The sequence below is a fragment of the Staurois parvus genome, unplaced genomic scaffold (assembly GCF_062004578.1).
Source record: "Staurois parvus isolate SC_StPar_1 unplaced genomic scaffold, SC_StPar_1.0 ptg000634l, whole genome shotgun sequence".
Classification (NCBI taxonomy): Eukaryota; Metazoa; Chordata; class Amphibia; order Anura; family Ranidae; genus Staurois; species Staurois parvus.
The window spans coordinates 1962744-1989842 of NW_028318430.1; the positions used below are offsets into that span (position 1 = coordinate 1962744).

The 27099-nt window shown below is 39.1% G+C and overlaps 1 protein-coding gene across 2 annotated transcripts in view; it reads right to left on the minus strand.

The window, feature by feature from the left end:
* Window positions 1–13094: 13094 nt before the first annotated feature.
* The window catches only part of ATP10A (ATPase phospholipid transporting 10A (putative)), a 166501-nt gene continuing 152496 nt past the window's right edge, over window positions 13095–27099 (minus strand). The window contains exons 18-21 of one of the 2 annotated variants that reach the window (XM_089693482.1): window positions 26538–26618; window positions 26345–26449; window positions 21740–21927; window positions 13095–20544 (exon numbers count right to left, since the gene is read on the minus strand). In XM_089693482.1, the coding sequence (XP_089549608.1) occupies window positions 19905–20544; window positions 21740–21927; window positions 26345–26449; window positions 26538–26618 (1014 nt within the window). In that variant the 3' untranslated portion in view covers window positions 13095–19904. The remainder of the gene's footprint in view (window positions 20545–21739; window positions 21928–26344; window positions 26450–26537; window positions 26619–27099) is intronic. The other variant, XM_089693484.1, reaches the window with a different exon arrangement.

The window sequence follows — 27099 nt, forward strand, 5'->3', positions numbered from 1 at the left end:
ACAGACAGAATATGCCTCAGAATACGTATCTGTAGAAAGCAGCGGCACCCTGAAAGGTAGCTCGGACGATGGAGAAAAGGTTCCTTTTATGAACAGGTAAACCTGGCCCCATGTAGCTGAAGTGCTAGGAACGCATGACTTGTCTCATATGCAGCAAGGAGCCAGTACTAGTGATGCACTACCTTTTGGTGAACTGGAGAGCACCAACCTAGTGCATCCTAGCATTTTACATTACATACCAGCACTGCAGTACCACTTGGTGATGTCGTGAGTACCATAGGTGCAGTACAAGGCTGGTGTGGTGGCTAGCACAAGTAGCATCCTGCAGCCACCCCCCCCCCCCATTCACTGCCCAACCAGGAATTAAGGTGGAAATAGCAAATTTAACTACTGCCCTCAATTTTTTTAGCTGTTTTTCATGGCACATTTGTATTATTTGATTGTGGGCCAAAGCAATTTATATGCACAACAATAAATTGCCAGCAACCTAAATTCAGCTTTTGCCAGGCCATTTGCATGGTTTCCAAATTTAAAACTTTTTTGGGCCTAACCCTCAAGGGAGAGAGAGGAGCTGAGGGGAAAAACACCAGCCCACTGACCCCCCCTCCCTCCCCCGACCCCCAGCACCCGCTAGATTGACATACTATTAAAGGAGCCTACTAGACTATAATCAGTAACCATCATAGCCCTTTATAGTCAGTATAAAGGGCTATGATGCCAGATGGGAGAAAGACAGTGATTAATATATGTTCAGCTGAGATCAATCCACACAAAGTAAGATGAAAGGTATATGGCACATAGGCAGACTGCTGGGAAAGATCGGCTAATAGCCAGGCAATGTGCTGCAATCACTAAGTGGAGGTGAAACTTTGACTTGGAGGCCAATGCTGTAGTGAGCAATAGCCAGCCAGTGTAATAACATGAAGTGGAGAACTATATCAGCGACATCAATGTGTGTAACCAGTCCAGCCTGTGCAACTGCACAGCTGATATGACTAAGGTAGCAACACAGGGTCACCAGTACTCATACTCCGATGGGACCACCAGGATCCTGTGAATTAAGGCTTAGGCATCGGTGGGACGTCCAAGTTCTGCAGGAGTTCCTGCCATCACTCCATAGGTGGCCGCCAATCATTGAACACAAGCTGTTGGTGTGGAGATGGTTTGCGGATGCTAGGGGGAGGGGGGGGCACGTGCCACGCTAACGCATTTCGTCCTGCCCACTTCCGGGACTTCTTCAGAGCTATTGGTTATACAGGCTGTCAGCCAATACTTATATGTAACCAAAAGTATCCGCCCTTAATTTACTTAAAGGTATCTCTACATTTAATTACAACCTGTCATCCATTTAACATAAAGCAGATGAGAACATAGAGGGAACAAAAACCAAAATGAAAAGAAAATATATCATTACAGTACCCTAATCACAAAAAATATACATATAAAAATATAATATAAAAAAAATTATAAAGAAAGAGATACAGTCAGGTCCATAAATATTGGGACATCGACACAATTCTAACATTTTTGGCTCTATACACCACCACAATGGATTTGAAATGAAACGAACAAGATGTGCTTTACCTGCAGACTGTCAGCTTTAATTTACATCCAAATCAGGTGAACAGTGTAGGAATTACAACAGTTTGCATATGTGCCTCCCACTTGTTAAGGGACCAAAAGTAATGGGACAGAATAATAATCGTAAATCAAACTTTCACTTTTTAATACTTGGTTGCAAATCTTTTGCAGGCAATTACAGCCTGAAGTCTGGAATGCATAGACATCACAGGACGCTGGGTTTCATCCCTGGTGATGCTCTGCCAGGCCTCTACTGCAACTGTCTTCAGTTCCTATTTGTTCTTGGGGCATTTTGCCTTCAGTTTTGTCTTCAGCAAGTGAAATGCATGCTCAATCAGATTCAGGTCAGATGATTGACTTGGCCATTGCATAACATTCCACTTCTTTCCCTTAAAAAACTCTTTGGTCGCTTTTGCAGTATGCTTTGGGTCATTGTCCATCTGTACTGTGAAGCGGCGTCCAATGAGTTCTGAAGCATTTGGCTGAATATGAGCAGATAATATTGCCCGAAACACTTCAGAATTCATCCTTCTGGTTTTGTCAGCAATCACATCAATAAATACAAAAGAACCAGTTCCATTGGCAGCCATATATGCCCATGCCATGACACTACCACCACCATGCTTCACTGATGAGGGGGTATGCTTAGGATCCTTTCCTTCTCCATACTCTTCTCTTCCCATCACTGTAGTACAAGTTGATCTTGGTCTCATCTGTCCATAGGATGTTGTTCCAGAACTGTGAAGGCTTTTTTAGATGTCGTTTGGCAAACTCTAATCTGGCCTTCCTGTTTTTGAGGCTCACCAATGGTTTACATCTTGTGGTGAACCCTCTGTATTCACTCTGGTGAAGTCTTCTCTTGACTGTTGACTTTGACACACATACACCTACCTTCTGGAGAGTGTTCTTGATCTGGCCAACTGTTGTGAAGGGTGTTTTCTTCACCAGGGAAAGAATTCTTCGGTCATCCACCACAGTTGTTTTCCGTGGTCTTCTGGGTCTTTTGGTGTTGCTGAGCTCACCGGTGCGTTCCTTCTTTTTAAGAATGTTCCAAACAGTTGTTTTGGCCACGCCTAATGTTTTTGCTATTTCTCTGATGGATTTGTTTTGTTTTTTCAGCCTAATGATGGCTTGCTTCACTGATAGTGACAGCTCTTTGGATCTCATCTTGAGAGTTGACAGCAACAGATTCCAAATGCAAATAGCACTCTTGAAATAAACTCTGGAGCTTTTATCTGCTCATTGTAATTGGGATAATGAGGGAATAACACACACCTGGCCATGGAACAGCTGAGAAGCCAATTGTCCCATTAGTTTTGGTCCCTTAACAAGTGGGAGGCACATATGCAAACTGTTGTACCTCCTACACCGTTCACCTGATTTGGATGTAAATACCCTCAAATTAAAGCTGACAGTCTGCAGTTAAAGCACATCTTGTGCGTTTCATTTCAAATCCATTGTGGTGGTGTATAGAGCTAAAAATGTTAGAATTGTGTCGATGTCCCAATATTTATGGACCTGACTGTATACAAACATCTAAATATATCCAGCAGGCACTGTTCGCACAAGATGGAGCCCATAGCAAAAGGTCATAATAATTCATATAGAGAAAGGGATAACCAAAATGAATGGTAAAACATAAACCAACTCAATAAAAGACAGATGAGACTACTGGCAAGAAGTAGAAGACATTAATAATGTCCCAAGCAGTACCTAAAATGACAGGCTACGAGACATGAGGTCAAATCAGTAAAGACAACTATCGTAATCACTATGAATGAAAAATGATGGAGGGTGAAGAACCAACCAGGCATAGGTGGATCATAAGAAACATTGCAGGGACGGGTCACTATTAAGTCCTTTAGGAATAATAGATTCCAACAAAAAGTTCCACATAGCTTCTTTCTGGAGGAGTATTTTATCTCCATCTCCTCTTCTTTCAGGTAATCCTAATTTGAAAATCACCAGGCACTTGCACCCCTGTGTAGATCCACCATGTGTTAATCTCTAAAATCTATAGCCACTGGTGATTTATCATCAGCAGTGGAGATGCTAGTAAGATGTTCACCCATCCGTTTCCTATATTCCCTTCGCGTCTTGCCAATGTAGATTTTACCACAAGGGCATATTATCTGATAGACATGGAAGCTAGAAGAGCAGTTGACAAAGGAACATATCTGATATTTCTTAGTTTTATTCGAATTTTAGAAAACTTTAGTTTTTACCACATATTTACAAATGCTGCAATGTCCACACGGATACATTCCCACTATTGGCTTACTGAAAGATAAACTGGTATTTTGTTTTTTTGTGGAAATGTACTCACTGTGAACCAATGCACCACCAATAGTTGGCACTCTCCTGGCAATTAAATTGGGTCTAGGGCCCAGAATTTTCTTTAGCCTGCCATCCAACAATAGTAAATGCCAATGTCTATTCAGTACTGATCGCAACCGATCCCAGTGGGTACCATATGTAGTACCAATACCTATTTTATCTTACTATTCTATATGGATTTAGAGCATGCACCTTTTTTTCAGGATATCCTCCCTACTTTGATGCCCTGCCCTGTGTTTACCATCCTTAACTACAGAGTTAGGATACGCCCTGGCTTTGAATCTCTTACCCAAATGGACAGCTTCCTGATTAAATTCTCTAGGATTCAAGCAATTCCTCCGAATCCTAAGGAACTGTCCTGTATTGATACCTCTAATCAAATGCCAGGGGTGATGGCTGGTGGCATGGAGGAGGTCGTTACCAGCTGTAGGCTTTCTAAATGTTTTCGTAGTCAATGTATACATAGACTTGCTTACTAGTAAGCCCAAAAAAACTCAATCTGATAAGGATCTACTTTATATATGAGGAAGATATTTTTATAATTCCTATTGAGTTCAACAATGAAATTCTCAAACCGTTCCACCGTACCCCTCCATACCACCAGCACATCATCGATGTTCTGAACCCATAGTAATACATGTAAGTCAATAGCTAATTTGGTATAGACGTCTTACCTTTCCCAACATCCTAGATGCAGACATGCATAAGATGGTGCGCATGCAGCTCCCATTGCAACTCCTTTTATTTGGCAAAAATATTTCTTATCAAAAATAAAAAAATTATTAATAAGTATCAATTCAAGTAATTCGACAAGAAACTCATTGTGGGGACCTGCCAATGGATGGCGAATATCAAGCCATTGGGTAACTGTATGCATTCCAGTCGCATGAGGGATGGACGAGTAAAGAGATTCAACGTCTATACCAGCCAGGATACAATCCTCGGGAATAGACAGATTGTAAAACCTACATAAAATATTGGTAGAGTCAAGGACAAAGGAGGGAAGTTCCTTCACAAGATGTTTAATTCGCTGGTCAACATATTTACCTATTTGTTCCAAGGGGCTGCTTACCCAAGAAACAATAGATCTTCACTGTGGCTTGTTGATGTTCTTATGTACATTGGGAGTAACATAGAAAGTGGGAATATTATACTCTTCCACGTGGAGGTACTGATATTCTTTTTTAGTGAGCAGTCCCACTTCATATGCTCTATCAGCATATGTTAATTTGATAGTTAATTTCACCAACAAGCCTCGGGAAGGGGTTATTACTACATTTTTCATAACAGGCTGTGTCAAGAAGTTGTCTGTAGATCTCATCTACATAGTCTTTCTCCTGCCAGAGGACCACATTACCCCCTTTATCTCTAGGTTTAACAATACATCCAGGTAACTTCTCCAGTTCCTTCAGGGCTAGACGTTCCCCTGGCATCAAATTATCTGTAGTAGGTTCAATTGATTCCCAGTCCATTGCTTGAATCTCAGCAGTCACTGGTTCAAGAAATAATTGGAGATATCTATGTGTACCAAACCTAGGGAATAATGTGGACTTGTTAGTTAGAGGGGGTCGAGAAGGTCAGAGTCAATCCAAGTATTCCCCTCAAGGAAATTAATCATCTCTTCCTCATTGAGGCCATATGCCTCCCTTAGGGGTTGAGGAGTTTTCACAGTCTGTTCTTTTACCAAAAAACATCAATTTAAAATTCACATGTCTTAAAAACAGACATACAGTTGTGTTCAAAACAATAGCAGTGTGTTGAAAAAAGTGAATAAAGCTCAAAATCCTTTTAATAGCTTTTATTTCCTTACACACAAATGCATTGGGAACACTACACATTCTATTCCAAATCAAAACATGAAGAAAAATATAGCAAATTTGTGTTCCTCTAAAAAAATTGAGGAAAAGTGAATATTAGACTGTTAAAAAAATAGCAGTGTTTGTATTCTTCTTTACAAACTCAAACATTCACTATATAAACTGAAAAATGTTTGAAGATTTTGCTTTCCTTTGAATCACCTAATGAATATTTAGTTGTATAAGCACTGTTTCTGAGAACTGCTGTACATCTGTGTTGCATGGAGTCGAGTCAACCAACTTCTGGGTATTCCAGCCCAGGATGATTGGACTACATTCCACAGTTCTTCTCTATTTCTTGGTTTTGCCTCAGAAACTGCATTTTTGATGTCACCCCACAAGTTTTCTATTGGATTAAGATCCGGGGATTGAGCTGGCCACTCCATGTTAATCTTGTTGGTCTGGAACCAAGATGTTGCACGTTTACTGGTGTGTTTGGGGTCGTTGTCTTGAATCATTTTGAATCGTGGGCAGAATTGACAAAAAAAAAAAAAAAAAAAAAGGATTCTAATCTTTCTCTAATCCATCAAAAAATGGTTAGGCTATACATACCCTTTAAACAATTATAGTGGTAAAGTAGGCCCTAATGTATAAAGTATCAGGATCTCCCACCTGAACTGTTAGTATAGAACCTTCACACACAATGAGGCCTTGCAATAAGCAGGAAATGCACATGGAATGATCACCTGTTAATTCATGTTCCCCACTGCAAGAATAGCTTGAACCTGTTCCATGCTCATCTAAAGGAACATGTCCAATACTTACAATTATTGAACAAATATATGCGTTAGGACTCATTTCTAACTCTTCCCAAATGTCTCTATAGTGTTTGACAGGCATTTGGGAAGCGTTTTTAAAGCTTCTCAAACGCTCCCTAAATGCCCTCTGCGAGTTTTTAAGGTGTTTGTGGTCTGGATTTACCACTTGGAAAATGCTTATCAAACGCCTATAATGAAGTTAATGGTATTAACGCCCCACAAACACCCTGCAAATGCCTGCTAGGCATTTGAGGAGCGTCACCATAGACTTGAATGGGAGGCGTGGACAGGCTTCAACTCCTCCTGACTGGACATGCGGCATCAATGTTGCAGCGATGCTAATGCTTCAGTGTGAACAGCACTGTGTGCTGCCTTGTGTATCATTTTCATAGGCATTTGATGAGCGTTAAAAATGCCCCTCAAATGTCTGCCAGAAAGCTAGTGTGAACTTATATTGTTGTATTTTATACTCTCGTATTTGGTATTTATATGGCATGTATGTAGTAACCTTTTGATAATCTTTGTGTACTTAGCTTTTTGGCCAATGAATTAGAGAAGATGTAGATGGACTTATAGACATCAATGTCGTATTTCTAAGAAACACACCAACCTGAGTCACTTCAGGAACTCGATGGTCGATTTCTCCTGTAGGAGCAATGGTTACTCTCTTCAGAAGAGTGCCAGTAGGTAGGTATCTGCAGAATGACAGCACTATATGCTAGTTTCAGGGTAGCAGAAACTGTATTGAATGTGTTGGACAAAGCAAGTTGTATACTGTTCATGAAAGGTTTACTCGTTTCAATCCATATACTGAACGACAATTTAACTGAAAAAAACTTTGTTAAAAGGTCATGGAAGGCTAGGGACATTGGAAGTGCCTTGACCAACACGTGAGTGCGTTGCTCATACAGTATATTACTAGATCACTTTGTTCAGAATTCTAAATTAAACATTTCAGATTGGTGTAAAGAATCATCTCTTTTATTAAAAGGTGGAAAGTTTTCCTTTATTTTAATCTAGGCAGACAGGGACAAACATGGAAAGATCTAATAGGCACTGTAGTTTATACAGATCTTTTTGGGGGGCCAGGATGCTCTATTACGAACATGCTTTGAAGAAGTTCTTGGAAACAATTGGTATTTATTTTGTTTTTATACCCACAAGTGAGTTTTTTGACATCCCAGATGCAATGGAGGTGATTTACTAAAGGAGTAGACTATTCAACAAACTCTGAACATTCACTTTATTCATTAGCAGAAAGTCTCTAATAACCACTACCATGATGTATAGTAAAACATACATTTTCCTGCACATTGCTGCAACATATGCACTGTGGTGTGTTCATTGCCATTCATTTTGAATGTCACTTGAAATAAATATTGTAATGCAGTGGCCAATGGGCATCACACTGCCACACACAGCAATACATACAGTATGCACTGCAAAACAGAAAACAAAGTGCATGTCCTAAGTTTGGAGCATGAGGATGCACTGTCAGCCAATTTCAAATGAATGGGCTGCATCAAACACACCATAAACAGCTTTTTTTATTTTTTATTTGTGGGGTCATGTAAAATGTCATTTAGCATATTCTGTCACCATTAACGTAAAACATTAAACACTAGAAATTGGAATGCCTTTACTTTTACACAAAGCTAGCCTTTCGTTTACTTTTTATAGAACACATTTCACCATCAATCTGATATTTTGTACAGTTGTTTTGCAAACTAAAATTTGCATAAAAGGATAAGAGGGTCCTGCCGATTTATCTTGACATACTTTAAAATATATCTGCAGTATTTAACAAATGCATCATTATTTTACAAAGCATGTGACCATCAAGTGATCCTGGATCATGTATATTAGTGTTGATGTTGTTATATAAGCATGACTACCTTAATTGCAAGCGGAATTCACAATAGATCATCTGAACAAACATCAGTCTTCCTCTGAGACATAATGAATGATGTCAAGGTTTCCCAATGTCAGTCCATAAATATTGACTAAAGTTAAAAGAACATGTCTATGCAGTTGATCAGCAAATTCATATCACATATATGAATGGATTATCATACCAAACCAAGTATAGCCGGCGCTACAAGAACCCTACCTGTAAGGAGACTTGGTGAACAAAATAAGAAAAGAAAATATACCGAGCCCCTCTTCACAACAATCTACAGCCAATATCAATTAATGATCATACAACAAAAGAAAATAACACTGACAGTCAACAGAAGGGTTGATACAATTTCTAAAACCTTTTCTAAAAGGAGGCACTTCTAAGTGTAAATAGTAAACCTGCTAAAAATTTAATTTGACAAAGTCTTGATTACAACACAAACTGCTCTGTAACAGGTGAAGATAAAACTGAAAGTACAGAAAACAGGTATTAAGAGAAAAAAAAAAAAGTTATATATTATTTATTGAGGAGAAACATCTCCTTAGAAGTTTTTATACCTCTTTAAACTGTCAGTGTTATCTCCCTTTACAGAGCTGAGTCAGTTTGTGTTGTAATCAAGACATTGTCAAATACTGACATTTTTAGCAGGATTACTATTTACATTTAGGAGAAGTTTCTCCTTTGAACATAGAAGGGTTACTAAAAGCATTTAAAAAAAAATTGTTAGTGTTATTTTCTCCTTTTGCCTGGTCAATAATTGATATTGGCTGTAGTTTGCTGTGAAGAGGAGCACAGTATATTTTCAAAATGTTCCCCCTTTTTTCTTATTTTGTTCAATACGTCTTTTTATAGGTAAAGAATCTAGTAGCGGTTTGGTATGATAGTCATCAAGTATTGCTACGGTTTGGCTGTTTTTTTAAAGGGATGAGTTCGCCTTTAAAAAAATAAATGCACTTTTTTTTGCAGGTAAACAATAAGAATTTATTTATTTTTTGGAGCCTGGAAAGCATTGCACCCATGATCAGCAAAGCCCCCCCCCACCATCAACCGTTAAGAGTCTCCCTTACACCACAGTGCACTCCCTTACCTTGTGCTGCTGCTGGGAAACAGAAAGTGCAGGGTATGGGGGAGGACCAGAGGAGGGCTGACGTCAGCTACTGGAGTTTGCTGAATGCTGAGACCAGGGTAGGCAGAAAAGTGGGGGGTGCTGCGACTGCACAGAAAGGCACAGGATCTGTAGGTGTGCTGTCCTCCAAACCCACCTTGTCCCAGCAGTCGGAAGCAGAGAGGAGACCAGAAGGGTACTGCAACTGCAGGAGAGGGCCACATGAATGGCCTGGTGGGCCAGATTTGGCCCAGGGGCCTTGTGTTTGACGTGTGCTGTGAATGAATGATGTGGTTGTGTACACAGAGTCCTGCATTTTTTCAAAAAGTGACAGCTGGTACTGGGAATTTCTCCCTGTACTGCTGTCACAGGGAGATTGCTGAGCAGCTGCAGCAGTGGGAACAGGTTACATGTTCTACCCTAAAACGAAGTGGAACATGTAACGCACCACCTTAAAGGAGACATTCACCTTTGGGAGTAGAATGATTATGTGCAAACAGCACTAACCAATAACAACCAACCAATCTTTGTGTTGCCCTACTGGCACCTGATCTTCAAAGGAGCCTGTAGGAATATAAATAAGGGGGCCATTATTCTCGATTTGTTTTTGATGGTACAGGCAGTGGTGTAATCTAGGTTTTGTGCCCTAGACAACACAAAAATCAGACGCCCTCCCCAGTGGAGCGAGCCTGACGCCGACCAACAATAGTCCCTTCCTGAGAGAGCCTTTCATTAACACCCACCCCCGGCGAGAGAGAGGAAGACACTCACTTTCACAGCTCTGGACATCCCCATAACAACAATCAGGCTCTACATACACCATCAAGCAGCCCGCAGCCTCTCTGGGATCCCGGCTGGTGCCCATACAGCATATGTCCCTTCTTCCAGGGGGCAGTGCTCCCCCCCTAAAAAAAATGCTGTTCTAGCCAATGCCTTACAGTAAATACGCTCCTGGGTTGTTTTTTTTTAAGCTCCTAAAAGCTGTTAGCATTTTTTTCTGCTCCTAGAAGCTAAATAGTGTTATGAAATGTGTCCATGAAAACTATTTTAGGCTTTTAATGTTTTTTCAGCAGAAAAAAACCCTAAATGCTCTTAACTGCTTTTTCTAGCTTATTTGTTTTTCCTACATGCACTGTAAAAACACTAATAACAACATTAAGGTTCCTAAACGCTGCTAAAAAACTGCTATTGCCAGCATTTTTTGAGCTTAAAAAAAACACCAGTGTGCATGGAGTCTAAGTGTTAAAAGGGCTTGAAGGTTGAATAATATTTAGAACACAATAGAAGACATATATATTATGGGAGTAAATACTGACTTTATTTTGCAATTTATTTCTAAAAAACTAGTTTGGAAGACAAACACCAAGGCCTTTTAAAGCAAAAATAAAAGCTTGTAGGAGGTCATGGTACTTTTCAAAAGCAGCTGGCTGTAGTTACAAGTTGATCCATCAAAATACCTATTCACATTTATGAAAGAACATGAGTGCTCTCCTGCTAGGAGCATATCCCAAAGATTATTTTAACTTGTTATAGACCCTAAAACAGAAAAACAACAAAAAAAACAACAACCCTATATTGCAGCTTACCAATCCTCAAATGTGGTGGCTGTGTTAGTTTTAATTTTTAGGCTCTTTTCACCTTGTGATTAATCCAGTGCCACATTGGGGTTGATTTACTAAAACTGGAGAGTGCAAAATCTGGTGCAGCTCTACACAGAACCCAATCAGCTTCTCAGCTTTTGTAAAAGTTAAATTGAACAAGCTGAAGTTAGAAGCCGATTAGAGTGCAAAACCTGGTGTAGCTGGTAGCCAGTTTTAGTAAATCAACCCCTTCTTGTCTTAGGCCTGGTTCACATAAATGGATTGTAGTGCATTTCTGCAAAACGCACTAAAAACGCATTGAACATAGTTTCCTATGGCACACGTTCACATATATGCCTGTTCAGCAGCTGTGTTTTTGGAAAGGGTAAGGGACTTTTTTTTTTTTAAATGCAATAAGGTGCGTTTTTGGTTCAATAAAAACTTCAAATGGACCTGTACCAAAATGCATTTTTGTTTTTTTTTTGGCTGTCAGCGGGTTCCCTGATGACAGCTGAGTGAACAAGGAAAAAACAGCATGCCCGCCCCCCTCCCAATCCATACCAGACCCTTCAGGTCTGGTATGAACTTTGAGGGGAACCCCACCCCAAAATTGGAAAAAAGACTAAAAATAAAAAATGGCGTCATCAACCCAGCATGCCCCAACCAGTGATGTCTTAAGGAGGCAGGGCTACAACCGTGAAATCATCAGGTGGCCCTTGTCCGTTAGTTATTTAGGAACTGTCAATCGGTAGAAGCCTTCAGCAGGTGCAGATGTCTTTATTTTTTTCCGGGCTGGCGGCGTTCATCATGATGGACACTGGATCTACTTCGGGAGGACATTGAATTTTATTTTTTAAATAAAAGACTCGTCTAAAACTGTTCACCAAAAAAAGTGTGGCATAAGTAAAAATAGAAGGCAAAGTAGGAGTACTATGTATTCCATACTTATTCACATGGTGGACTGGGATCTGGGGGCCCCCTTTATCAAAGGGGGCTTCCCGATTCCAATAAGCCCCCCACCCGCAGGCTCACACAACCACCAGTCAGGATTGCGGGGAAGAGGCCCTGGTCCCCATCAACATGGGGACTGGGTGCTTTTGGGAGTTTGGGATGGAAACCTGGTATAGATGGGGGTGCATGAACAGTTGTCCTAAACAAAATGCAAAACGCAAATTGCGCTAGAAAACGGCATCACGTTCAACCACATAGGCGAGAACCTAGCCTTAGGGTGGCTCCTCTATGGAGAAACAGCAAAATCAACCTTGGACAGGAGCATTGTGTGGACAGGGTAGTGTTAGATGGATTTTACATAGGTGACTAACAAAGTCAAACTCCAACCTTTTGTCACACTGCCACAGTGCTTTTTTGGTGTTTGGAGTAGGGTTAGCTGAACTTTCCTATAGTTATATTGCATCCCGCGTATTTGGATGCTTTCTGAAAGCACACCAAATGCAGGCGTTTTGGTGTGCTTTCAGAAAGCATTCCAAAACACACGGGATGCAATATAACTTTATAGGAAAGTGCAGCTAACCCAGATCTTAATCCAATAGAAAACTTGTGGGGTGACATCAAAAATGCAGTTTCTGAGGCAAAACCAAGAAATAGAGAAGAACTGTGGAATGTAGTCCAATCATCCTGGGCTGGAATACCTGTTCACAGGTGCCAGAAGTTGGTTGACTCCATGCAACACAGATGTACAGCAGTTCTCAGAAACAGTGCTTATACAACTAAATATTAATTAAGTGATTCAAAGGAAAGCAAAATCTTCAAACATTTTTCAGTTTATATAGTGAATGTTTGAATTTGTAAAGAAGAATACAAACACTGCTATTTTTTTGAACAGTCTAATATTCACTTTTCTTCAATTTTTTTTTTTTAGAGGAACAACACAAATTTGATATATTTTTCTTCATGTTTTGATTTGGAATAGAATGTGTAGTGTTCCCAATGCATTTGTGTGTATGGAAATAAAAGCTATTAGAAGGATTTTGAGCTTTATTCAGTTTTTTCAACACATAGCTATTATTTTGAACACAACTGTAGAAACACTACAAATACTTATAACTGAATAGGTTCTCCTCATTTTTACTCATTATTAAAAAACTCACCCTCATTTTAAAATTTCATATCTGAAGGTAGGTAAAAACAAGTCTATCATAAGGCACTTTAAACATCCTGTGGCAGAAAAGTGAAAAAAAGGGCAAAATTACTTTTTTTGGTTAATGCTGTAGACCAGATCAGTTCCAAAATCTGGTCTAATATTGAACACACCAATGTGGTAAAATGGTTTCAGTTGAAAGATCCATCAAATCAGAAATAACTACAGTCTCCATTACTTGAATGACAATGTTGGGAGTCAAATACAAAACAGTGGAAATCTGACATTTAGGGTGGAACATGTGGTACCACAACAGCCAATAAAATTCCACATTGTCTGGCTTGTGTTTGTATTTTATAAGAATTTGACTGACATTTTCCACTTTGCTTTCTTCCAATTTTTTAAACCAAATTCTACCATATTTTCATTGTAGGATTTTTTTTTTGTTAATATATAGTGCCTTGAAAAAGTATTAATTCCCCTTGAAATTTTCCACACTTTTGAAAATGTTTTTCAAAATTTTTTACAAATAAAATCTTATAAAAGTGTGGCATGCATTTGTATTCAGTCTTCTTTACCCCCAACTAAAATCTAGTGGAACTAATTGCCTTCAGAAGTCACCTAATTAGTACATAGAATCCACCTGTGTGTAATTTAATCACAGGATAAGTACAGCTGTTCTGTGAATCCCTCAGAGATTCGTTAGAGAACATTAGTGAACAAACAGCATCGTGAAGGCCAAGGAACACACCAAGACAGGTCAGGGATAAAGATGGAGAAGTTCAAAGCTTGGGATATTTTTTTTTTATAACCTAACCCTGCTTTAAACATCTCGCAGAGCACTGTTTAATTCATCATCTGAAAATGGCACAACTGCAAACCTACCAAGACATGGCCGTCCACCTAAACTGACAGGCCAGGCAAGGAGAGCATTCATTAGAGAAGCAGCCAAGAGGCCCATGGTAACTCTGAAGGAGCTGCAGAGATCCACAGCTCAGGTGGGAGAATCTGTCCACAGGGCAACTATTAGTCATGTACTCCACAAATCTGGCCTTTATGGAGAGTGGCAAGAAGAAAGCCATTGTTGAAAGAAAGCCATAAGAAGTTCCATAAGAAGTTCCAATTGAGAATCTGTGGTAAGACATGAAAATTGCTGTTCACAGATGCTCTCCAGCCAATCTGACAGAGCTTGAGATATTTTGCAAAGAAGAATGGACAAAGATTTCGCTCTCTAGATGTGCAAAGCTGGTAGAGAAATACCCAAGAAGACTTGCAGCTCTAATTGCAGTGAAAGGTGGTTCTACAAAGTATTGACTCAGGGGGCTGAATACAAATGCACACCACACTTTTCAAATATTTGTAAACAAGATGTCAACCCCCATAGCTGCAATCCCACCATCAAAACTTCTATATCGAGAGTATTTTTCTAAAATATATACATGTATGTATATGTATGTCATGTGTATCGGCGTGCGTTTCACAGGCAGATTCCATCTGCAACCACATCATGCAAGCAATATCTCCCTCTGCTGCCAAATAAACAACACACACCACCAATAACAAACACAGGTAATATGAATCTTTCCTGAATATACTGTCTCCTCCCCACCATCTGTAAGAGTTATCCCCTGGTGGATTGCATGTATGCATGTTCACAAAAAACCTTCTCTTTTCATTTAGATTTTTATAGCAATATAGCTTTTTCTTCCAGCTGTCATTTTTAGCAAAATACTTTGGCTATATTGCCCACTTTGTGGGAACAATTTTGAAATCACTGGCCATGAATGGTTCATTCAGTTGTGTGAGTTCCTCATTTATCCTATACTCATTGTATGCATTTTTGATCGTTAGAAATATATATATATTGCCATAATTATCATCATTGCACTAATGAAGGGATGAATTAGTGAAATTTTATTTATATTTATTTATATTTCTTTATTTTATTGTTTATTTATGCATTTATAAGCTGTATTTATGAATGATTTTATTTGTATTAATTGATTCCATATATGTGTATACATTTTATATATTTTCATCCGACTTTTGAAGTTTATTATCTATATGGTTCTATGAACTCTTGATGATTATTTATTGCATTTTGTGGACACCCGGGCCCCTCCTCCCTGCCCAGGACAGCCCAACCTATTGGGGAGGGCCTTATTTCAGTCTGGAGGCATAAAAGGGAACACACATTCTCAGTCCAGTCAGCTCTGAGGAAGAAGGCTTGTCCTTCGAAACGCGTCAGCTGTACTGAGTGGCTTCCTCCATGATGGGATTCGCATTTGCATCTTGCCTTTAAAGTCCCTTTGAGGACTGACATGCCTGTTTTTATTCGCTGTTTGTGAGTACCATTCTTTTATTTAATAAATTTTGGTTACTGAGGTAATGCGCAAGGTTGGTGCGCTTCTTTTTTCTTTTTTGTTCTTCCTCACAGTTCTGTTTGGGCTTCCCCAGCCTTGGTGTGGAGCTGCACGACCTTAACTATTTCGGTGGTCCCCTCCTTGCTTTTTTGGAGTCTGATTCCATCTACTTACCACCGGTCTGGGTCCCGGAGCGCAGGAGATATCGCATTTGGCATGAAGAGAACATACAGGTATGAAATGAACCCTACAGTAGCTTTGTAAGGCAAAGCAGTCAAATGCTGTTGCAGCTTGATAAATCGGGGCGATTGTGTGACAAAGAGCAAAGAATAGGCACCTTAAAGCATGCCGAAGTAGATTCTTAATATCACCGCATGGCATTTTAGCACGCCTTAAAGTGTATGTAAACCTTAATGAGCTTTTTTTTGCTTCCTTTGTTAAAAGCTCCTCTCTAGGATAGAAATATACTCCCTCCAAGCCATCACTAATTTATTGCAGTAGGAAAAAAAAAAAAAAACCCACCATCTAAATGTCCTTTTTAACCTATAAGAAGCATTCACATGACACCATGGACCAGAGTCCTCTAATCTTCTTTACTTTCTGGAAGGGTCCTTCTTCAGGTGTGTATATCCATCGGTGAGATGTGAACATTTCCTATTGGATGGCTGGACGTGGATGATGTCATCACAAGGGGACAGCAGAGGACTAGTGATCTTGGGGCACTGCCACTGGATCAGTGGTCCCATGCAACAAAACTGGCAGCAATGAGGGACCTGGACTGGGAACTTAGAGTACAGTATATCTACCTTCATCAGGTAAGGGGGGTAAAAGACTAGAATAATGGATTGGAGGTGGGTGTTAGCTTTAAACTATACCTTCCTAAGTTTTCCTGGAGTGTGCCCTTAAATATACCAATTAGTTATTTCTGTTCCAAAGAGTGCAGAAACCTGTAGATCCTGACAAATCCAGTGCTGCCCTGTGCACTCTACCATATCTCAAACAGTATGATCAGTCCTGCTCCATTCCCTTTTGTGAATTAAACTCATCTTCCCCTATATTATGGAGACAAAATGAGGGTGTTTTGTAGTCTATACACATTTTGTATTTTAGCATTAGAAAGCTTTTCATCTATAGTTACAGTACAATGAGAATGCTGCTACGCCAAGGCAGGAGTGTGTTGCTGGCAGGATCACCAGGTGAAAATATACCAGAAAAAGTCTGAAATAAGGAACTAATGTAGCCACATCAAAAGGGCTGGTAACTTGCAAGACAATTTTTGTTTTTGGTTTAGATACACTTAAAGCTCTATTTGGCACGTATTGCATCTTAATGAAATAGGTCCACTATTTTTGGCTAATTTAGCTTCATTCTGTCCCAGAACAGCAATAAGTAGCTTCTTTCAATATCCTGCAGTAAAAAGGCATACAAAACAAATTCCTTAGTTACTATAACAGTGCCAAAAATGATCAAACACAGATAGTCATACACCAGCTCTAAAATACAATCTTTGTTTTCAGAGCTGTATATTTAATTAAATGGTAAAAACAATTTAGAACACAGCCACTCACACCACCACCACCGAGAGTACCCATATAAATGATTTAGTTATAGACTATTCAGAATATATCCAAAGCTTAATAGTCTGCAAAAGGTCTGTGTTCATTGATAAAATGGTAACCTATCTAAAAGGTATCAGGATAATTATAAAGTCCACAGACCTAATAAAATGCCACAATTTTGACTTGCCAGTAAAATGAGCTCAATATAGTGCATCACTCTGGCTGCACCTTTATTTTGACAAGAGGCAAGTCCCCCCTTCAAAAAAAAAAAAAAAAAAAAAGTAGCCCTGTTCACCAATATCTTCAGAAAGATTATGTTGCGTGCGTAGCTGTGCAACTATAGGCATTAATAAGCCAAAGGGGTTGATTCACTAGGCAAATAGGCTATCCACTTTGCAAGGGAAGTTGTACTTTGCAAGAAAACTTTCCTCACAGCCTAGTGAATATCACCAGAATGCCCTCTATCTTGATTCGGTGTCGAATACAAGGAAGGAAGGTGTATATTAGGATGTACTGAGTCAACAGAGCATCCACTGGTTCTGCTAGAGGAGCTCTATATTTGGAGAAAAGCCATTCATTTGATATCCTGTTTCATATGGGGGGGGGGGGGGCAAATATGGACTTACTAGCCTAAAGGTTCAACAACAAATACCTGTGTGAAAAAAAACAAAAACAAACATTCTCCTAGGTCCAGGAACTTATGGCTGAGGTGGTCTGCCTACCAACTGTCCTGGGATAGAAAAAGCAGACAAGGCAGGAATATAAAGATCTTTCCAGGGCAGGATCCTCTCTACTTTTTGTCAAGGTGAGACTTCTGGTTCCTCCCTCCGTTTATGGAATGATGCATGGTCTGACTGGATAACACTCCCCCTCTGAGTGATTTGGTTGCATCTGCAATGCTGGACACACTAAGTGCCAGAATGTTGATCTGCCTTCCAAAGTTCTCTCACCAGGGTTGTCAAATATATGGTGTATCTTCCAAGATAATGAAGTCCAGAGCAGTATAATCGAGGAACCAGATCAAGAACAATCTGAAGTCATAGCCAGATGAATCAGTTTATCCATGGAATGGACAATCTGAAGACAGGACATGAAGACAGAATGTTATGCTGTAAGGGTGCAGAATGGAACGAAGCAAATGGGACTGACGAATGAGGCTACCAGTAGCCCCAGAACTTTAATGCAGATGAAAAGATTTGAGTGACTCCTGGAATGTCAGAGTCCCTGAGCAGAGGAGGGAGGTTCTTCCTCAATGCTGAATGGAAGGATCACAGGCAACACTCCACCAAATCAGCATGCAGTCTCTCAGCATTAACCTCTTCTGTGGTAAACTGACAAAGCAATGGAAGCTACCTTGTTGTTAAGGCAACTAGGTGTCATCAAAACCCCCAATTTTTCACACAGCCTACTAACAACATAAGACTTCAGAGGCAGAGTCACACCCCAGCTCTGGACCTGGAAAGTGAACTGCAGCTAATAAACAGTAGACTCAGGTCAAAATTACACATTGCATGAAGGTCAAATTCCCAGCCAATGTCCAAAGCTATTGCAAAAGGAAAAGAAAAAATTACTGAGAAAAGTCTAACCATTTTGATAGCTAAGAAAAACATCCTCCTGGACTGGGTTGGCCACAATTTTGTTTGTTGGCCAGTGCCCAAATCCAAAAGAATTCCCTTGTAGGGAAAAAGGGGAGTAGATGTAATTCATGACAGTGCTATAGATAATGTCAACTCATTAATGCCCATTTATTATAGAACTATAAATGCAATGTTTTCTGAGGATTTTTTTTTTTAATATATATAGTTGAGGAAAACATTGTGAAATAATGGCACAGAGTGATAAAATTATTGAGCTCATTTATAGAATAAAGTTCAAAGTCTGTGATTTTTTTTTAGCTCAGCTACAGACTTTACAATGGTCCTTCCAAAACCTTATAATTTATCAAAGTATATAGACCTTCTGAAAAATATGGTGGTGGTGTGAGTTTTTGTTCCTAAAAGGTTTTTAATATATAGTTCTGTGAATAAAAACAATTTTTGAAACTGGTATATAACCTTTCGTATGTGTAGGATTTGTTTGACCAGGTACTGTTGTAGTGACTACAGAGGTGGATTGGATTTATCTTATGATAATGTACCCAGTGACTTCAGACCATTTTGAATGGGTGTAGTCGTCTCAGCAGCAGTTTTAGAAATGTCTTGCATTCAGGTTTAGTACTACTTTACAGTGAAAACAGCTATATTATTTAATTTTAAATAGCTCAAATAACCTTCTCAAGGCAGATATATTATCATTAGGCAACATTTACAAAAGAAAATTATGCACCAGCACAACCATTTTTTTTATACAGAACTACATGAAAAGGCTTTGTTTCCATTTCCTAAACCTATGGGAACCCAGCGTATATTATATTCAATTTTAGAATATACCTGCAATTTAGTCAGTATAGCTGAGCTACCTTCTTACAGAAGAAAGGCACCATGGTACACAATGTTACATTAAATATAAACTTTGTCTCTACAAATAGACTTTCTATTATATTTTTCAGAAGTTTGGTAAAGCCAGATAATCTGTAAAAAATATCCCTCTGCTTATAAACATTTTCTTCTTTTAAAGCTCTGAAAAAAACTAAAGTATTTACATAAAACTGACAAAACAAGCCTGTACCGCCAATTTCCTGCTTCATATCTCGAAACAGTAAATTAACTAAAACGTAATTGTGCAAAATAGAAAAATATAAATAAGAGTCTTTTACATATATATAAATTTATAAAAAAGTTGTTTCTTGCATATCCCCGTTGCCTATGGTCCTTATTACCATTTCTGGAAAAATACAGCTTGAGCTTCGGTTGGAATCTTTGGGAATACTTAAATCTGATGGCAATATAGCAGAGTCTTTGGATGTGTCCTGAACACTAACAGAGGGCTGCTTTGGCCTTGCAGAATCAAACAAAGGAGTAGACGTGATCCAGTTTACTAATCCAATGTCAGACTGATCCTTCCTTGGATCCCATTGCAACATCTCATCTACACAAAAGGCTTCCAAAGAACAGTCATGGGTGTAAGGCTGGGCAAGTGTCCCCAACTGGTGTTTAATCTTTACAGGAAAAGAAGGATCTGCACTGGTATAGTTTGCTTTTTCAGGCGATCCTTTGACTTGATTTGCAAGGCACAACATTTGAGTCTCTTTCTCTCGGTCCACAATGGTTTCTGTTTGGTTCCTTCCAAGATGAAATTCACTAACAGTTGATATGGTAGTACTGATTTGTTTTTCTGGCACAGGTGAACTGTGAGAATGTAGCCTGTTTACAATATGATTGAGGCATTCGGGATGAGCTTTCAGCACTTGACGACCAACCTGTACTTGTGTTGGAAACATTGTTCCTTGGATGGACTTATACAAAAACCTAAAAGTAATAGAATATATAATAATATGCAAGTCAAATAAGAGCATAAGCATATATGAAAACAGCAATGCAAATATAGGCGGTCAAAGCAAAAACAAACAAACAAAAAACCACCAGGGATATGGTTACCATGGGGTAACCCATTTAACAAAGCATATATCACTATCCATTGCACTGGACAGAGGAGATGGTGCAGATCCACAGTCCAATGAGTTTTTAGACAGAAAGGTGAAAAACTGCTTAATCATGACCAACAGGCAGGTCTTTTTTAAAAAAAAATTTGGGATAGAATAAGGGAGGGTTAGAACCCTGTAAGGTTTATATTTCCCATCGGTTTCTAATTGGGAAGATTTCCTTTCCCTTCTTGTCCCATAGCTAGAACAGGAAGTGAAAGAAAATCCCTCTAAAGTGAGAGTTTCCTTCGTGTGACCAGGGTTACTAGAACCAGTGTCCCCATTGGAAGATTTCCCCTCTGTTCCTGTTCAGGGGACAACCCAAAATTTGGGATTTTCTTTTACTTTTGGTAATCGTGGTAAAACATGATAGAGAGGGTGTGAATCTCCCTCACAGACCGCAATAAAATCCGACGGGTGTTCTAATCACTCTAAAATCCATCTAAAACTAGAAAAATAGCTTGCCTTTAGTTATACTTTAAATATGTAACCTGCCTGACTGTGGAGTATGGAAAATATGGGTAAATCACAAGATTGGCTGTATGGAATTACACATTTATTGGCATATAAAACTGTAAAGCTTATATGAAAATGCTAGTTCCCTGTTGAAAAACATTTTCTAAGGACAGGAGTTCTACTACACACTGAAGTTGGCTGAGCTACCCACTGGTTTCCAATATCTCATCTGTGAGATCTCCCAGCCACATGCCTTCAGCTACATTCTATATACAGCGAAATAAGTGAAATACAAAAGTGGTAGTTTTCATGCCACCAATAATAAACACAGCAGAAGTTTTAGTTAACGTAAATGCGAAGTTCTGAGTTAACCACCAGCTTCACATCTCTTGGGTCAATGCTCTAGTCCCGAAAAAGGGAATCGTCTTACCAGCAATGCCCAAAAATTCTCACAGTTAGAAAAAAAAAACTACATCTATGGAAATTTAACAGATATAATTCAACCGCAATGTAAGGCAACATAAAATTGAAAATGAATAAATGAAAAAACAAACAACTTAAAATACCTGGGTAATAAAGCAGCAATGGGTGACAATGTACAAATTAAATAAAACAAAGGATTGATGAGGAGTCTCTGCATAGTCCAGTATGGGTTTGATGGAGGGTTGCATGTTGGACAGGATGAATTGTAAATCAAAGCCACAGAGAAAAACAGAAGAATGCTGAACACAATTGTGGACAAATTGATCCATGTCTGGAAACATAAAAGGGGTCAGTCATGTTACGTTCAATACACACACGCACACACAAAAAAAAAAAAAAAAAAAAGAAGAAAACCTCCTGCTAAGAGTGCAGAACCATGAAAGCAATCTGGAAAGCCAGGCACATATACTAACAATGCAGAGCTGGCTTGGGCCTGCCCATTCACACTTGCGTACCAATACAACTGAGCAAAGCCAAAAAAGTTTCAACATATGTTACTATTGAATATAAACTACACTACTTTTATAATGAATTAGCAGCTACCACGTTGTATGTGTGCAGTTTACTATGCAAGGATATTTCTAAAGCTTTCAATGCTGCATGTAGGACTGTCATTGTAAAGTCATTGTTGTTACCAAAAATGAATCTCTCTTGGTTTATATGTCCAGTAAGGTAACAAGGTTTATTAGAAAGAACGTAACAGCCCCATACAGGAGAAAGAAGGTTAGTGTTTTCTTGTACAGATAAAGTAATTTCGCACACAGTGTGTTAACATTGCTATGAGCCCTTTGCTACCAGTTACATATTTGTTGGCCTCTGTTTTAATGCACCTGTTTAAGTCTAGTATATATCATCTTCTACAGCCTGCTTGACTATTGCCATATTGGCCCATTATTTTTAGGGGTATTTCAATAAACTCATACAATGAGTTTACAATGAGGTGTTGTCCCAAAAGCAAATATCCTTTAGTAAGGCACTGTAGTAACTGCAGTATGAAAAACTCTTCCAGCTGAATGGGGGCTAGCTGTTGCTATCAATGGCAGGAGTCTGACACCATGACCCAGCATACCAGAGATCACAGCACCAAGATTATGTTACATCTGCAAAGTAGCACTAGAGTAAGGCTCCACATACACGAGCCTACCCTGACCGCGGGAATACGCAAATCGCAGTTGCGGTCAAAAGGTTCCTATCCTGAATGCTATTCTTCGCCATTCAGGAGAGGGAGGTTTAACCTCACTGAAACGAGGCAGCTCCTAAACTCTGCTAAAAGCCTGTGTACTTGGACACATAAGCTTTTATGGAATGGAGTTTAGGATCTTTTGGCTTTTTTTTTTGCCAAAGTTCCTAAACTCGAATTTAGGAGCTGCTCATGTACATGAAGCCTTAAGGACTAAATTGATATGACAATGTGGGTGTCAGCTCCCTGGGCTAGATGAAGAAATTGTTCAAATATTTCCTGTGCAGCATAGGAGCCACACCAAGGTAAAGCCATCTGAATACAATATATCCATGTGGATTTTGGAATGTAAAGAGCTTTGAAATGACATCAGGTGTGTGATATCACCCAAAGGTAGCTGTGCTGCCTGTGACCGCAGCTATCTACATTATCCTCTCCTAATCCTACTAGGACAGTTGGGACCTGGACTCCAGGTGAGCATTTTAGGAGGTCTCTTTATGGGAATGAATTGTATATACAGCCCAATAGAAAATGTACTAGAGGGTAGATGACACCAGCATTATGAAAGTATAATTTGAGAAAGCACTCAAAAGCTTTGCTGTAAGCGGATTACTGATACCCAACTTTATCTGTCACAGTAGGAGGTTGGTAAGAGATTTCCATCAGAATCAGATGGGTGCCAAAAGATCAAATTTTGCTTCATGCTATTCATACCTTAAATGTTTTGGCAGCTAAAGCAATGGCTTCAGTAGCTTTCTTTAATGCCAGAGTTTAAATGTGCATATATTTTCCCTTCCCTGGTTCCTCCCTCTCCACATCACACTAATTACATGTTGTTAAACCATTCCATTTTTGTTTACATCACTGGGTCTACAAAAAGGTATGTTATCTCTGGGTCTCTGTGCTTCCCAATGCAATATAAGTAGAACATGGCTGACGAAAGGTGTCAGCAGGGGGCTATACATAACATTTATAAACAGACTGCCCTAAGTAATGAGTGCACCAAAACCGGTATACTAGTGTTCAGCATGCTGTCAGTGTTCCTGACCAAATAATTTAGAAGTAGAATAATGCTAGTCCTGTCACCAGAACTCAGCAAAGTTCATTTTACTCTCCTCTACTTTGCTACAGTCTTTCTGTGTGGGTGCACCTGTGTAGATGGCAAGAAGAACTGAACAGGGATCAGAGAGGCACAAATTATTGCTTAAAGTGATCTTGCCACCTATCTGAATCTGTCTATAAACCATATGCCTTTAAAAAAAAGTTACCCCTGTGGGGGACCGGTAGATTGATACTCCGAGAAGTGTTGAGTTCTGAAGAAGTTTCAACAGATGATTTCACTTAATTAGGTGTTCTGCAGCACTGGTAACAGTAAAGGTAAATATGCACTTTTTATTGTTAATATATGTTCTATGGGTAATTTCAGAATGGCATTAAGCTGACGGTTTAATGATTAAACTAATCTAAAAAATAATTACATATATATTACAGTCTGTTCTAACCATTAACATAATTTTTGTTTCCACCTGTAATGCCATTTTATTATCGGTTGGTCTTGCCAGTAGATTCATTATTTTTCCTCTTCCTGTAACAACCCAAGCTGTCCAGCAAAAGCAGCATTTACAGGCTTTTAGAAATAAAACCCTGGTAAGGGTACTTATGACATTCAGCTTGTATTCATACAGTATGATTTAAAACATTTGCTTTAAAAAAAAAAAAAAAAAGTTTTTCTTCCTTTGAACAAAAACTACATGTCAGTCTAAGATTACCCTGTGCCAACACTGGTGGAACGGGGTGATAACACTGCTGCATGACTTCACTGTGCTATAAACTGCATCATCCTGTTACAGGAAATGGGAAAAAGCAAGGGACTAACTTAGCGGAATCAAAAAGTAAAAACATTATTACAGGGGATGACTGCTGCTTCTATGCAAATGATAGACTGCATTATATAATGCTTTATTTTTTTTTACCTGTAGCTACACTTTAAAGTGGAACTCCAGGCAAACATTCTTTCTTAAAAATTTGTTTGGGGGGGGGGGGGGGGGGGTTTACTCACATGAGGGTTTGGTCATTTTTAGGGCTGTTGCGTTTTGTTTACTTCTTACAATTTTATTCATGCTTGATATACTTTCGGCACTGCAACAATGAAGGCTTAGGCTTTCATATATAGAAGCCATATTGGTGCATCTACCTCTCCTTTTTCCTAGTCCATTTACAGAATGCCTTGTATTTTGCAAATTGTGTGTATGACCTTCAGCGGTACTAAATGGAAGAGTCACAAGTTAATACTGGATTCTCATGAAGGCTAGGTTCACAAAAGACTCACAGATGTGAGTGCCATTCAATCTTAACTGCTCTCCCACACATCTGAAAACACAGCAAGTTTTCGGTTGTGGGAAATCACATGGTACAAAAGCACCATGTGATTTTCATGTGGCTGTGTTTTAAAAAAAAAAAAAAAAAAAAAAAAAAAAAAAAGGTGGAAGATCCTTTTTCCTGTCTGAAATGAAAACACAGCAGCACATTCAAATGGTTGGGCTGCTGTGCCTGCATAAACATGGCTTGCAGAGCTGCTTAGGTGTGAACCTAGCCTAAAGTTCATCTGAACTGACTAATTATCATAAACCAATTTAATGCAGACACTCAGTGGTACCAGTGCATACCTCCAGATACCTGGATAACATCTCATTGCAGGTTATGAGTATGCCAAAGCTTTACTTTCTGATTAAAGCTGAAATCTGCATTAACAGACAGATTGGGTTTGGGAACCCAGGACACTTACAAGTTTATGTACAAAGTGTCTAGTCCCCTTTGACTGCTATAGGGTCATTTTTTTTGTAAAAGGGATAAAGCGAGCGCTAAGTTGTAAAAGCAGCTAATGCACTGAGGTTAAAAAAAAAAAAAAAAACTCCTTCACTTTTATTTGCATATTTTAGCTGCTGCGCGTAAAAATGTAAAAGAGTAGGTATGCAACTAAGCAAACTCATGAAAACGTACCATAAATATACTGTAGATCATGAAAAATGGTAATGACAAATAATTATAAAAGTTCATAAAATCCTATGGTCTATATTTATGGTACATTTTCTAGGGTCATTTTTTGTTTGAGATTTAAAGCTAATAAAAACCAAAATTAGATAGCAGTACTAAAACCAGTCCTATCGTGGAATTGCTGACTAACACCCCAGTCACATCGATCCTGACTTTAAAATCATAAGACTTTCAGTGAAGTCGTACGATTTCAAAGTCAAGATGTCATTGGAGGTGCGATTTGCAAGACATCTGACCCAGATGTCTATGTAAATCGCACCAAAAAGTAGTGCATACACTACTTTAGAAATCGGTGCGGCTCCGACCAAGTTGGAACCACACTGGTATGACTGCTGTAATTGCGGACAATAGGGTGCGACTTGGCATGCAAAGTCGCACCCAGTGCACTGGGATCTTAATGTCTCCACTAGATAGTCCCCTGCATTATCAAGCCATTAAATTATTATTTTCTTACCCAGGTTTTGGTTTCAATTCCCAAATGCAACATAATGGTGAATAGGGCACAAGTGACTATAGGTGTTCCCCAAGTGAACAAATCAATATCAGAGTCATAGAAAGTCTGCAAAATAAAAATGACAGATATCAATAAAGGCAACACAGAGGCCTGTAACAAAGGCTTTATAACTAAATGAATGTAGACAACTTACGAAATAAGGAATGAAAAAGCATACAAGACTTTGGTAGAAAGCATCAACCATGTTGCGCCAAAACATATGCGGCTTGTACTCCTATGCAGAAAGATACACAACCAGTTTAGCACTTTAAGGAAATGAACAAACTGCTTTCAATCCTAGCTCAGATATCAGGTTTAAATTTTCTATATGCAGCAAGCTATGCCACAAAAAAAAAGCTTTGTATCCAATCCCAAATATCAATGCATAGATACAAAATGTTAAAAGGAAACAGATAGTGACTTTGATTAATTACAAATAGGACATTAAAATCCTATGTAAACTGACAGATTCTGCTCTTCCACATTTTGAGTATTGACATACAACTAGCCAGCACAACTGGAGTCTACACAACTGCACATTGAAGCTGATCCTTTGTAAAGGCGAATAAAAGATGACTTTTCAGTCACACAACACATTAAAGCCACACGGGAACATGTACACATGAGCCGAATATTAACCAAAATCAGCTGGTACAATACCAGCTGACATCTGGCCCTTGTTTGACAGAAGTGGCTCGTGATATCGGCTTCTGTCA